This window comes from Schistosoma haematobium, chromosome 3 (genome assembly GCF_000699445.3).
Source record: "Schistosoma haematobium chromosome 3, whole genome shotgun sequence".
Classification (NCBI taxonomy): Eukaryota; Metazoa; Platyhelminthes; class Trematoda; order Strigeidida; family Schistosomatidae; genus Schistosoma; species Schistosoma haematobium.
This window is the reverse complement of record NC_067198.1, coordinates 9,142,195-9,157,939: the sequence shown is the minus strand read 5'-3', so window position 1 is coordinate 9,157,939 and position 15,745 is coordinate 9,142,195. Positions and strand designations below refer to the sequence as shown.

The 15,745-nt window shown below is 35.5% G+C and overlaps 2 protein-coding genes across 2 annotated transcripts in view; one reads left to right on the top strand and one right to left on the bottom strand.

Moving 5' to 3' along the window:
- MS3_00004953 (uncharacterized protein) overlaps positions 1-830 on the bottom strand; it is a 39,997-nt gene extending 39,167 nt beyond the window's left edge. Inside the window, exon 1 of the mRNA XM_051212948.1 lies at positions 732-830. Within this exon, the coding sequence (XP_051068876.1) occupies positions 732-779 (48 nt within the window). The 5' untranslated portion in view covers positions 780-830. The remainder of the gene's footprint in view (positions 1-731) is intronic.
- Positions 831-8,789: 7,959 nt separating this feature from the next.
- On the top strand, positions 8,790-12,619 carry MS3_00010573 (uncharacterized protein; the record flags this gene model as incomplete). Its single annotated transcript, XM_051218948.1, has 4 exons — positions 8,790-9,212; positions 12,168-12,264; positions 12,305-12,444; positions 12,494-12,619. The coding sequence occupies 4 exons, from the start codon at positions 8,790-8,792 to the stop codon at positions 12,617-12,619; spliced, it is 786 nt and encodes a 261-aa protein (XP_051068875.1).
- Between the last annotated feature and the right edge of the window lie 3,126 nt (positions 12,620-15,745).

Below are 15,745 nucleotides of genomic sequence, written 5' to 3'. Positions count from 1 at the left end.
ACAATTGATGGGTTACTCAATAAAGATGGGTCGGTTTACAGAACCCAAAGTATAAGACACAACTAAATGACAGGCAGAGAACTAACCTACTCATCCTTAAGAAGACTGAACTACGGTAAAGTTCCAGCACAATACGGAGATACTAAGGACATATCTTCAATTGACGCCAAAACGACGGTTGATTGGTAACTCATCTAGATCAGAACATTAGTCCCTATGACAAGATTGCTGAAAGAATCCCAACATGGGCAGTACAAGGTAGGTAATTATATATCCTAAGCAATGGATCTTGATGTTGATGTAACTTATCCACCAAGTATATATTTATGCATTCAGCTTCAGGCCATGTTTGTGAGGATTCGTGAGTGACCGATTTTCAAAGCTGAAGGTGAAGCGTAACCCGAACCTGAGAACTACTTGTTGAAAGTCAAAGAGTACTCAGACACCGCAACCAGTCGCTCACTGAAGGCAATTCTACTTACCTTGATTACCTATAAATCTTAGCCTAACAATAAAGCTTACTGCCTCGTAATCAAAAAACATGAAAGTGATGTTCATAAAAATAAAAACACCTGTAATAAGTAAACCAACAGGGAAAAGCAATATATATTGCTAAATGTTTATTTCTATAGAAATAAACATTTAAAAGACTGCACATTAGAAACAACGCGACGAAATATGTTGATAAGCGGGAAGACTAACAAAAAAGGCAATGCAAAAGTTTTTTTTACCTTCTTCTCATCTTCCGTTAGTTTATAAGAGTCCAAGTGATATTTCATAATAAATCTACCATTAGAACTTGAGGGCTCAAACTAGGCGCCTCTGTAAAGAAGGTATCCAAACAAGCCTCATGAATTCGACTCCAAACAAAAGTAAAAACGCCATTTTACTTGTATTTTTCTCTTTCGAAGCCTAATAAAAAGCATATTATACATACTCTTTGAAGTACATGAAGTAGCTCAACTAAGAGTTCCAACAGGTTCGGTGCTATATATGTAAATAGACCACGGGACCCTTCATGCGTAAAATCGGTATTGACCTTGCTTCCCCCACTTATCATCCATAGATCGGGGTTCGCTATGGTTAACAAGCTTCGATTCATAATGACTCCGTGATAATAGTGCTTAAAGACGCCACAAATATTCAGGGTTTGACAAACCCTTTACACGTGACGCTTCTATAATCGAAGTGCACCATCTCAGTCAAACTAGAAGTCATAAATTAAGGGACTTGAAGATAGGTTTGAGAAGCTATCGATATGTCTAGAAGTGTTTAATCTAAGCTGACTATGAGTTGTGAGGGATGTGTAGCACGGTGTACTCACTCACAATCTGATGCACATGCGTGACCAGGCACCTTTGGCTAGGTTCTATCCAGTAAAGTGAATGAGGTCAGTAATAGCGTCGATGATGTACAAAACCATTTATCTGAGGGATTGATTTATTTATCACCAAAACTATTGCTGAGCTGCAAATATAGTCTTCCCGGGATAAATATATGAGCAACTAAACCATTACATTCCCGGAAGTAAGCAAGACCCATATGAGAAAGTTATGGTTATGCGTATTTTGGTTTCCATAGTCATGTGTAACCTGCTTGCAATCACAGTAGATGGTTTCTGGTCAATACTCATGCCATGTAATCATATATCACTATCATATATCTCTATTTTCGACTCGCTAGTACGAAGAGGTTAGTCCGGTATTACAAATGTTTTACCCTGCTTATAAATTTAGGCTGTTTGTAATAAAGTGTGCTGTCGTGATATACGTTAGTTATCTTAATATTAGTTTCAAGAAAAAGTGGCTTGTGGTATTTATACGAATTAATGATACCTTTGTGCTTAACTGAGTGGTCATAAGGATTCCGAAATATAATGCGTTCATTGTGCTCATCCGGTTCAACCTGCCTTAAATTGTAATATTTCGATAATTCTTTGCGGTCAACTTAACCTGATTACTTTAAATCGTCACACTGATGTCTCGACGGTGTCAAATCTTGGAAAGTTGGATACTAATTCAAGTGAGTGTAGTGACCCACATTTACCGCGAGAACACGACTGGTTTAATAACAACAATTACTATTATAACCAACTGTACCAGTGTTTGTTTCAATGTGCTTTTGTTTGACTGTCCTAATGACAGCTACATTGTGCTTCCATTCTTATTCTTACACTTTGATTGTGACTTCGCGCGAATTCGGTTACGTTCTGTAACCAAGCTTGTATCTTGGCACGATCTCGGTATCCTTTCGATACCACGAGATCGCCAGCAAATATATCTCGACTTGGTCCATTAACTGCCTTCTGATATTTCGCTTCTGGGGGATTTTATGGAGTCATTTGGCACGTGTTTCTCTGTAGCGGTGTTCATAGTCTACCGCGACTCGACGCCACGCTACATGAGGATGACTTTGTTAACTTCATGGAGCAATTCGAAATCTGGCGCATGATTAGAAAGGACATTAAAGATGATAAATTCACAGCTTATTTTATGACGCTTATCGACAAAGAAGCTTATAACCTAATAAAGAATTCGGCTTGTCCAGAGAAACCAATTTGATTTTCATATGAATCTAATAATTGAGCTCATGAATTAATTGAAGTTAGACCACCATGGAAAATCTGGAAGCACTGGACGGCCGTTTCATACTAGTGTGGGACTCCTCAGCAGTGCGCATCCACGATCCCGCCCCGCGAGATTCCAACTCAGGACCTATCAGTCCCATGCGCGAAGGTTTAACCTCTAGACCAATGAGCCGGCATCCAGCGGTGTTAATATCTAACTTCAACCAATCTACCAATATGAATCGCCCAAGAAATTACTACTTAATCATATCTGGTACGCTAACTTAGGATGTAGAGAGAAATCGAAGTCTCACAAAACGATGTGAAAAAAACTATCAGAAAGCTGAAGACTTTGTTCTCAAACTACAATGATAGGCCAACCATTAAACGTACTCAGGCATTGATATAAATAGGAAAGAGGTAAGAGGTCATAATTAATTATGCGAATTGGTAGAAAGTAATCAAGGGGATAAAAATGACACGTTCACTAGCAACATGTTTACTTCGCTTTTTACTTATACTTACTCGTTTTACCCCAGGTTAAACTTGGTCACCAGTTGATTTCCAATACATTACCTCTTCGAATGCAGTTATATCACCAATCAGTTAAGTTCGTATGCTAATAACCAGAAATCCTCAACAAAAGTGGTAAGCCTTGACACTGAATCACCGCTAAACGCAGCAGCAGTCTGATAGCTATCACATAACCTTTGAAACAACTCTTTATGCTAATGAGAATTCAAAAGTTTGCAGCACAACCAACTTATCACCGTCCTATTATTAGAAACCTTAAAAAAGTTATTCCATTTGACATAAAATAGCATTATTCCAGACACGGTATAAGTAAGCACCTTTATGTCAACTGTCAAATCATTAACGGCAAAGAAACTATAACTTAAACAAAGTGAGAAAATTAAAGCGATAGCATCTAGCATGACCAACAGACATGAATAAAGTGACATATGTCCCCAATGAGCTTACGGTTTGGACTGGTTAGTGGGATAACTCATGTCTACCTGGGCTAACCCGGTTTTAAAATATTGGTAAAAAAGGCCAAACACCCGATCATATGTGTAAACTGAATCGGTAAATCGCGCGGGTTGACCAAAAGCCGAATCGGAGTACATGTCCCTAGATTGCCTATTTAAATACTTACACCTGCTACCCCCCGTGAAGTAGCTGTAGTGGCATTGGACAATAACCACGCAATCCACAAAGCCGAACACGAGATTACTCAGAAAATAGATATTCAATATTTAACGCGGAGAAGTACCTAATGATGGAGAAGGCGGTAAGAATGTATTGAATGAACTGGAGTTGGTCGAATGGCATGGCTTGGCCACGCAGGCGTGGTCCTTGTTGAATGTTATCTTATATCTTTTATTCATATTCAATATATTGTTCTATCTCTAGCCTAAGCTTGTTCTCCATCATGTATTGGTAACTTTTACGATACAATGAGTTAGTGTAGATGGTGATGTAACTTCCACGTAAGATCTTATAGATTTGGCAGTTATATCATGACAAATCTACAATTATAGGATTAGGTCTATTATTAGAGCAGTACTAATATCATAGTAGACCATAGTTCTACATAGCATAGGCTGCCGACCAGCATTCTCCATCGAGCTTTGTCTTGGGAAATCCTTTCCGCTTGTTTCCAGCTACTGTCTATCCTTTTGACGTCAGCTTACAGCTCTCGACGCATTGTTTTCTTCGACCTTCATCTTTTCCATTTCCCTTCAGCATTCCACGTTACTGCTTGCCTCATGGTGCAGTTTGATGATTTCCTCGATGTATGTCCTATCCACTTCCAACGTCTTTTCCTAGTTTCATCTTTACTTGGAGGCTGGTTTGTTCTCTCACACAATAGGCTGTTGCCAATGATATCCGGCCAACGGATATCATGTATCTTGTTTAGACATTTGTTTATGGACACTTGCACATGTTTTATGGTGGTTGTGGTGGTTCTCCAAGTTTCAGCTCCTTACAATAGAACTGCCTGGAAGTTCTTATTGAAGATACCCACTTTGATATTTATTGACAGTTGTTATAGTTTCCGTATGTTCTTCAGCTGTATAAATGCGGTTCTTACTCTTCCAATACCCGACATCATATGAGCATCATATATTTCTTGTCCATCGATGGTGCTGTCCAGGTGCGTGAAAGCTACACCACTTCCAGAGTTTCCCCATCAAGTGTGACTGCAATGGTGTTTACCATGTTGTGTTTGGGAATCTTGATTTTTTTTCTTGTTTGTGTTGAGGCCTACTGATGCAGGGGCTGCTGCTACACTAGTTGTCTTCATCCACATTTGTTCGTGTGTATGGGATAGGAGAGTTAGGTCATCTGCTAGACCCAAATCTTCTAGTTGATTCCGTGCTGTCCATTGAATTCCGTGTCTTCTCTCCGATGTTGGGGTTTTTATAATGCATTCAACCACCAGAAGAAAGAGGAAAGGGAGAGTAAGCAACCCTGTTTGACTCCGGTCTTTATAGGTAATTGATCTGTCAGCCGTCCTTCATGCACGACTTTGCACTGTGATCTGTCGTATAAATTCAGGATGATTTTGAAAATTTTCTCAGGTACTTCATAGGGTCAAAGAAGGTTCCAAAAGATTCTCATATTCACGCTGTCAAACGCGTTTTCACAATCAAGGAAGTTGATGCGTAGTGACGAATTCTATTCAACTGATTGTTCAACAATTATCCGCAGTGTCGCGATTCGGTCTGTGCATGACCAATCCTTACGGAATTCAGTCCGTTGATCTCGAAATTAGGTGTTCACTGAATCTCCCACCCGGTTCCGCGACACTTTGCTGAACACTTTTCCTGGTATCGATAGTAGTGTGATACCTCTGTAGTATCGACATCTTGTCAGATCTTTCTTTGGCATTTTTATGATATATTCTTCTTTCCAGTCCATGGGCTCTTGTTTTTCCTGCCAAATCTTCCTGCATGTTTGCAATTACTTCTGTGTCTGACTTCAGCGCTTAAACTGGTGTGCTGTCAGGTTCTACTCCCTTCCCACTCTTGATTTATCCGATAGCCATGATGATTTCTTCAACCACCGGTGGAGTGAAATCCATAGGAAAATCTGTAGGTGCTACTCCAATGTACCGTGTTCAGTGAAACTAGCCTATCCAAAAATTCTTCAAAGTGTTCCACCAATCTGTTCCTCTGTTCTTGAATCTCAGTGATTGGCTCCTCTTCTTTGTCCTTGACTAGTCTTTCTGATTTGCTATATTTACTTACCAGTTTCTTCCTTGTATCACATAGTTGTCTCATATTTCCTTCTGTTTTAGCTTTTTCCTTATGATAATGCTTCTCGAAACTTAGAACTACCTGACACTTTGAAGTTGGGACTTCTTTAATCCCTTTCCAGTTGTCCTTCATAGTAGTTTCTTATTCATTTACTTGATCCCGTAAGGCTTGAAACCTGGTGTTGAGAGTTATCTTGAATTCATTGAGTTTGTCAGTATGTTGAAGGAAGGCTGTATTGGGACTTTGTAATGCTATTTGTCTAGTTTTCCAAAGCTTTTTTAGCCTCAGTTTCATCTTGGCAACCACCAAGTGGTGATTTAAAGCTGTGTCAGATCCTCTCCTGGTTCTCATGACTTCCAGTGACCTGGATTTTTTACTGAACCAAATATGATTAGTCTGGTTCTGAGTAATGTGATCTCGTAAAACCAATGTAGTTTTGTGGAGGAATAATGTACTGCCTATAACCACTTTGTTGAATTCACACAGATTCGCAAATCTCATCATTCTCATTTGTTTCTTCCAGTACCTAGTCCATGTCGTCCCATGTTATCTTCATACTCAATATTGTCCATTCCGACTTTGGAGTTTAGATCTCCTATCAGAATGGTCAGGACCTTTGTGGGGCACTTTGCCATGATTGACTGCTGCTCCTCATAAAACTGATCTTCATCGTCTTCCTTGCTACCATTGGTAAGTGCATAGCATCGGATAACATACATTAGGATCCCCTTCTTCTTTGTTTTGAAGGATGCTTTGATTATCTTGGATTCATGGATTTCCCATCCTATAAGTTCATTTCGTGTTTCAGAACAACTTCTTGTGTGCGAGAAACGTTTTGCTCTTTGTAGCCACAATACAGTAGCATTTCTTCCGAATTTATTCTTTTCTGTCCAGCTGCGTACAAAGGGTTTCACTGGCTCCGAAAACCGTCAAGTTATGTCTCCTCATTTTCGTAGCTGTTTGACTAAACTTCTCCGTCTTTAATATTGTTCGGACATTCTACGTACCTATATTAATTGTTGCTCTGGTTGTTAGAAGGTGCATCTGTCTCGTGACTTTAGAAGAATCTCAGCTTTAACCATGAGGCGTCATAATTCTTTCTTCAACTCGGAGGACAAAGTTTAAATGGTTTAATTTGTCCATTCTGGTCAGTGCTTTCTAGCAAGATTGTTTTCTAATGTATGGGTCACTGACCCCGTGTCTAATCTTCCTCACTTAACTGGACCGTCAGCAGCCATAGAAGAGCTACAAGCGGAGTTATTCTTCAATTTTGAGTATATATCATTCTGGTGGACGATGAACAAGGCAGGTAAGAAACAGAAGCACATGAAGTCAAAGAACGAATAGAGACGTACATGTATTGATGATGACTGATTACTGGACGCGTAGAACAGTTAGGAGGGTAAAAAATAACTTATCAGCTACGTGCAGCCTGATTTTATTGTCCATCTGACATCCTATCATGTGCGTCCGTTTACAACGAATCTATTTCCTAACTTCACAGTCAACTGAATCGACTTAAATTACTACTACATACTATTTTTTGTTGAATTCATTAAAATGGCTGCATAGTGACCATTGAATATGTCAAAACTTAGGTTATGATTATTACCAATACGAAATGCAAACGAAATGCAAACCAATTAATATACATGGAGTTGATGGAAACTCATAGCTTTCTCATTTGGTAGCTGCTAGTGTAATAAAAATAATTTTGCTACTACTACCCATCATAATTTATGTGTTCCTTATACAGCCTCTGATCCTCAAGCCACGTTGCTGGGTTTGTATAATTTTGTAACCCTTCCACACCAAGACACAATAATACAAACTAAAAAAATCTGAACACCAAATTATTTCGATGGTTTTTTCCTCAGAATGTATTAAAAGTAAAAACAAAAATCAACGGTCGTCTGAAATGTACAGTAATTGAAATCATACTCGGACATCTCATATCATAGCGTACATCTTTCGATCAAAAGACGTTTGCAATAGGAAAATTTCGTTTCAACAAACCAACATAAGGCTCCTGGATTTCTATTGTACAAGAGTAAAAATAACAGTATAGATGTGATAGTTAGAACTAAAAAAACCCAAAACGAAGAGATGAAGTGGAGAAATTAAAAGTATCAAATCATGTTGAAACTTAAAATTCAGCTGAAAATATAAAACTAATAAGTCTATGTTTCTAAGCTTAAGCAATAGCAAATATAACATTTTCAACAGTAGACATTCATTATTGACTGCAATCGAAGCATTAAGACTCCGTATTTTGTGACGGTTAGTTTCAACAATCAGTGATTTCATAATTTTATGTTATGTCATGGTTTTCCGATCTTAAACTAACATGTCTATCTCGTGACTTTGTTGGCAACAATATCCGGACTATAAGACAGTGTGTAATAGAATGATTAGTGAACACCAGACATTGAGCTGACGCTTCACCTACGAAAAGGATGGTAATATATATCCTAGGTGACTCAAGAATTCTACAGGGACTTAATAGGACTGTACTTAAAAGAAGTGAAGCTTTCAAATATCTCGGCTATTTTGAAATAATGACTTTGATTTTCTCACAGTTTTCTAATCTTTATATTGTTTGTGAAAATACGTTTCACTCAAATTATGTCAAGAATATCATCTGACAGAGAGGTTTCAAGAATCAACAGACAAAGATTTACATCTTATAATAAGTACAGTATCTTGCCAATAATCAATCTTTCATTTTCATAATATCAATTGGAGTTTTCAACTACTCACTTATTAATTTGAAAGCTAATTTAAATAAATATTTTAACTATTATTTAGTTTATCGATCAAATCATTGAACTTACGCAAGGTTAACTGAGGACAGCTTAACCGACCAAGCATATAATCATTCTAAATCTCTTCGAGAAGTCACTGTTTTGTTGTATTAGATCAAATGTGCTAAAAAGTTATTTTACTAACATGATTTAAATATGTCAGAAAATATTGTAACCAATTTTCCTTGTTTCACATTTCCACTACAATCATTTATTGAAGCAAAAGTTTCATTTAATAAACGAAGTAGCACTCATAAACTACATTTGCCAGCTCCTTCTCCAAAGTGTTTATGGAATATACCAGCACCAGATTTCAGTTTATACAGGTGGGAACCGAATCCCCCTAAGAGAAACAGTCGTCAATCGATAAAACCTGAAAGAATTAAAACTGTGAAACAGGAAAACGACAGTGTTGACAATAAGATTATGGAATCAACTGGGGAACACGATAGAGAGACAATTCCTAGATTAAAATTTGTCAGATCTATGAGACCTTACACAGCTAAGATTTTATTTGTCAAATGTGGGTCCTTTAAACCAGGTCCGTACATAATGCCTAAACCACATGACCATCGAGGAGTAAGTTTTTCTTTAGAACTATGTTTTGGGAAGTGAATATTAGATTTTATTTAAATCATTATATTGTGTCGTTACAGTGATATCTGACTACGATGATGAATAGATTATTCTGATCTATTTTCTCCACATAGAATAATATCCTGATAAGAAGATTTAACTAATATTATAACCTTTAAACTAGTTATGAATGATAAGTTTCAATAGAAATACAGGTACTCGAAATCATGTATTTGATATTGTACAAAGAAACGGGTATACGTAGTCAATGCTTAAATTAAACATACAGGATACTAAAAGGATTTTCTAAATCATAAACCAACTATGTATTAAAACAATAAATAGTCATGTTTATAATAAATATTTACATTGCTCGTTAGAATAGCACACTAAAGTGCTGCAATCTGACATGTCATTGGATGTAATATCCTGTCTATTTCTTGTAGTTCCCTCTACGGATTCTATTAAAGCCAGTACAATAATTGCTCTAAAATAATATGAATTCACTACATTTCGTGGTTTCTTGTCAGCTTCTTTCAATCATATATGTATTAAAAGGTAACACTGAGGTATGATATATTCTGAAATCAAATTGGTTGATTCTTCCACAAAATACCTCAGTAGTAAACGCCATTGTCGCTGATATTTGTTAGAATATTCGGCTTTTGTGATATTCTATATATTTTACACACTTTAAACTTCACATAAAATGTGGATGAAACTGCAATTTTACCATACTCTTTGTCTTAAGATTCAGTGATGTAATTCATATAATCTATATCTTGCTCGTTTTACAAAGTAGACTAGTCACTATTGAAGTAAAATTCTTAAGAACTAGGAGTAAAATGTATTTCGTGCTGATCCATTAAAAAAAGTTTCTTCCTAATTAATTGATGTTTTCCGTAATAAATAATTACCAAACCAACATAACAAGGCTGACCATTAATAAAAATATATAATAAACTCAGAGACTTCGTCAATTAGTCAAAACTCTTTTGATTTTGTTACAAAGGTCATTTAGTTACATAGAATACAGTGTAGTAGGCGTCGAGTCGCGGTTGACTATAATCACCACTACAGGAAAGACTACGTGCCAGTTACCAGATTAGACCCCTCCGTATGTTAAATATCAGAAGGCAGTTGAAGGTTGTAGTAATATGCATTTGTTGGCAATCTCGTGTTATCGAAACAATACCGAGATCGCGCCAAAATCCACAAGCGAGACTACTGAGCGTACGAGAGTTCGTGCAAGGTCACAAACAACGATGAGCGTCGTTTTTGGTACGCTTAAACAAACAAGTTCAGTAAAACAATCACTGGTACAAGTGGTTAAAACAATAATTGTTTCCATTATACCAGTCGTGTTCACTTCATAAAAGTAGATCACTACAAGAGTAGTTTTCAACTTTTATCGAAGTACCTAGTCTCAGATTCCTCTAAATATTAGTGAGAAATATTTTGGAGTATGATGAGTTTAGTTTTGTCCAAAATGGAGACTTAAAAAGCTAGGTGGTATTTTGAAATCAGTTTCAAAATCTTCCTGTCTTCTAAATATTTGAGTCTTAACTATCAGAAGCTATGGTATTTGTAGCTATGTTTAAAGTATTATTAAACAAAATCAGAGAAAAAGAATGAGTTATAGTTGATGAGATTAAAGGAAGCCGTGAACTAAGCTTTTTACTTAGTTGTACTGATTAACAAAACACTTGAAATATTAAGAAACCGTTTACTTTCCCAGAAACATGTACTGCTAGTAAACTCACCATCTGCATAACTATATCAAGATAACATGATTTCCTAATATTAGTTAATATTTATCTAGTTTTAGACAATGATTGGATTGTTTCATCAAGTTGATTTAATGAACTGATTGGGTCAAATATGTTTCAAAGTGTTCTCTGTAACGGTTAATCAGTGATGAACCTATCGAAACATTGAATTGGGTCATAATTTTACTTATAAATGCCTTGAAATTGTCATTAACGTACTAATTACAACAAACACATTTTATCATACATATTGTTTTTCGAATAGTTACCTCCAGGTTAGTGACAAGGATTAGTCAATCAATGAATTTGATTTTCGTTTATCAACTAGGCTTAGAATAAACTCTCATTATCGAGACTATTAGTTACTACATTGATAGCCCAATAGTAACACCGTTAGACAAGAATTCTTTAACTAGCCCCAAACATCAAATAATGTTTAGAATTACAGATGGAGAACAAGGTTCTTTTGATTACTTTTGCTTTCAATCCTTTGTTGCAAAAAATGTATTATAACGTTTATATAGTGAAAAGTTTTAAGAGGTAAGTTGTTGGCTTAAATGTTATCATTACTCTAAGTTATCATTAAGATTTAGTAAATGGTAAGGAAGGCCATAAACCTATTGAAAGTTACAGCTATTTCTTGAATTACCTTGAACGAAAACAGTTTGAAACCTATCATTTAGTGAGTTTTTTGTAAATAAAATTGATATAACGGAGGGAATTACGATTTGTACTCGCAAACCTTCCATCCGGATACTAGATATAAGGATACGAGATTATACAATCAGTGAGTCAATCATAGAAAATATAAAACTCACACCGCGCTTTGGATAAAGTTGCCACAACCAGTAGATTGTAAGTAATCGGATCATCAAATAGATCACATCAACTTAGATATTCAATATTCGATCAATAATGATTGAGAACGAAATTTGACCAGACTGTAGCTTAGTTAATTATATATGTATATATAATTGTACTCGATGTTAACTGCACGTACTATGTGTTAATTAAGCTACAGTCTGGTCAAATTCCGTTCTCAATTATTATTGGTGGAATATTGAGTACTCGTGTAAATTATGCACAGCCGACATCGAATATCAAGGTTCATTTTCTCCCCTATGATGTAACTATTGTCGCTGCCAAAATGTTAAAATTGTTTAGTTAATAATTATTTCTTTCTTTTCAGTTGACACCTACGAATGAAAGTAAACATCCGAAGTTTATCACAACATATGAAAAAGATCCGATGAATCTCAATTTCCTAAAGAAGACAAGACAACAAAGTAAGTGTGCATAACAAACAAATTTAACTGTGCTTTATAGTATGGGGAACTAACTGTGAAAACACAGTAGTACGAAAACTGCCGAGCTCATTCCTGAAGCCATTAAAACAAGATAAAGAATGGGAAAAAGAACTGTACCTACCAAAAGATCCATACCCAAACAGAGAGAGATGTTTTACAGTAAACTATTTAGTTTTGAATATAATAATGCTGACTTTTTCTACAACAGAGACATCGACTTCAGTTTCGTGATCCACATGAAGTTTTCTTAGATAAAGTTGCTACTAAATTGGAAGTATTGTGGAGGGATCGAGACGATAGAATCCATCTCTCTAGAAGAAATACATTTGGATAACTATTAACAAAGCCGAGAAACAAGATTAATTATCTATTCCTCAGTTTTCTTCTGAGTTAAGAATGAAGTTGGTATAACGAATGAAATAAGTATTGAACTGTCACTAAAATGAGGCTGTTCATAAGGAAAATTTCTAAATAGGTGTATTTCAAAAGAACTGGTTACGAACCATTAACAAACACTCTGATATTTAAATATATTAAGTATTGTAAATGAACATAATGACTTTCTTCTAGATTTAAATTTATGTGTTTAATACAAAAATTTGAACTTTAAACTTAAGCCTATAAAATGATTTAGATTTATTTGACATACAAAAGCGACAATTTATTACATTCAGTAAGAGTTTGGTCTGTGCAAATCAGTAAGTAGTTTGAAACTTGTAGTGTCCGTTATTATGTTAAGCCCGTATACCCTATTCTAGCTTTCAGACAGGTCATTTTGACCTTGTTAAGTATTCGCTTATCAATCTTGCCTGTTTTTATATGAGCTCATATGTGTGTGCCACTCTTATCCCATTCATCACACATCTGTAGCTTAATTTTATGTGACTGCAAATATTGATTAACTCCTGGTTAAAGGGAGTTGGCTTACCCGCCATCTCCACTGTGCGTCGTTTCGCTCCGCTCTATTCCATTCGCTTCTCTGATACTTTATCTGGATCAAAGACTGTATGAAATATAAGTATTCGAAATTCATTCTCGTATTTGACTTATTTAATTCCTTTATTGACTAACGCGATTTAAGTTGGTGAAATATATGAGGATAGGCGACACATATATTTCGACAGCAATCATTCAATAACGAACATTCATACGACCTAATTCGAGTCAGATCCCGGGCCACTAAACTGTGTACGAAATCATCACTTATTTAGAGAAAAAGTAATTTCGAATCAATTTTCTTCAATAAGAAATCTCTTAACTATGTAGTTATGGCCTGAATAAATAAAGAATCTTTTTGAAACAACTATCAAACGTTGTATATTTCGTTTTACTTGAGGTGTTTAATTGATACTGTATGTATGAATTCCAGGCTTAACTATCCTAAAGTCTAAAGAGTTCATCATTCCAATTTGTATATACTGCAATATACTTACAAGAATACGTCAGTTAAAGAGTGTAATGAAGGACAAATGTGGCTCTATCATTGGTATGAGCTTTTATTTATAAATTACTGGTGATAATGTATCTTAAAGCCTATAAAATCCTTGGTAAAATGAACTTTTCATGCTAGGCCTAACAAGCTGAATATATATACTAGAGAATTACGATACTTTATCTGACAGGTGTTCTTTAAGGATTAGTCTATTTATGAAATCCCTAAAACTGTGTTTAAATTCAATCTTATTTACATTTAATGAGACATTCTATAAGTAAACAAACATTGAGATCCTCCGTATCCCCGACTGTAGCCAACCTGTATATATCATATATAGAATCAAATATTTTCGTCAATGATATTATACCAGGAATTTACCTCAGATATGTAGATGATACTTTTTCGTCATAAAAAAGGCTCACTTAAGATCTTTTTCTAAATTGGTCAATACACACTCTTACGCACGAGAATAAAAATCAACACGGTGACCTACCATATTTAGATTGCTTAGTTAAAAAATTCAAGTGGAGCTTTAAATCCAACCATCTATCAAAGACCAAGGCACTCAGGTCGTTTCATCAACTTTAATTCAGCTCATCCATTCAGTGCAAAAACATCTCTAACGCTAAATCTCTTTGGAAGAGCAAACAGGATTATTGCATCCAAGGAGGACAAACAAAAAGGACGGAAGAATGCAATTAACATTTTACAATTTGATAATTTTCTTATGGAGATTATTAAAAGTACTTATATGTCTTCTAGGTTGAACACTACTTGTTATATCTGGTCGTCGCTGATTGCTATGTCGGAATCGCTTATTACTTATACTTGCAAAACAAAGAACCAACACAATTCCCACGACACGAAAGTGAGAACACAGACTGATATAAGTGAAGTTTTATTAACTCCAAAACACGATGACGACCCTATAGTCGGAAATACACTCATTTACACATTGATTCGTACATCTATTAATAATTAGAATGAAACCACATATATAAAAAATAGTTATAACAAATTGCATACTGAGTATAGATCATGTCAACTTAATACAAGAATATATAGAATAAAATGTCAGACGGGAAAACAAAACCGAATACTACACTAAATAATCATAACATTGAATGAAAATGGAATTAATGTTGAACGAAAAATCGTAATGAGTAAATCAACCTAATTTTGACTTTTCTTCCCGCCATATCAAGTGCCATAAAACGAGACGTGTTACTACTAAATAATAATCCGAATGAAATACCATGGATTAGTACTGTAGTTTTACCATACCGCTATGGTACAACAGAAAGACTTCAAAAAGTCCTAAAATAACACAAAATGAAGTATATTACGAAACAACGAACATCCTTTGAAATGCTTTAGTCCACATAAAGGAAAAAGTCCCCTTCATGTCAATACAGAATCATGTTTACAAACTAGGATTTGTTGATTGTGATGCCTTCTTGTGATGTTTGAATGAACTAATGATACCTTTGTACTTGTTGAATGCTTGATTTCGAATTCTAAGTACAATACATTCGTTTGTGCTCATCTAGTACTTCTTGATTCAATTGCGTTATTTCTGGGACTTTTAGTTCGTACTATAATTCAAATAATTCGAAACACCATATAAATGCAAACTGTTCATAATTTTTATCAGTCAGTGTATCTCAAGCATTTCTGGGTCAATATATCAGTGGAATATGACTAAGAAATACAGATAGACAAGCAACCAGATAAAGGAATTTCGGGAAGATTCACATACAGGGCATTCTAATTAATCACATAACTGAATCTAAGTTAACCAATAGAGGTGAATTAATGATGAGTTTGATGCAGTATTCCAAAATGAATGCACAATTATGCTCAATTAATGCTTCTTCATTAAATTCCATAACTACGTTGACAGAGGTCAAAGAAATAATACAATCAAACTAGAGTCTGTTACATGAGACTTGTCGGCTTGCTCTTATGCAAGCTTCTAAGTTATACGTAACACAACAGCAGATATAGATGTGTAGCTAAAGGTGA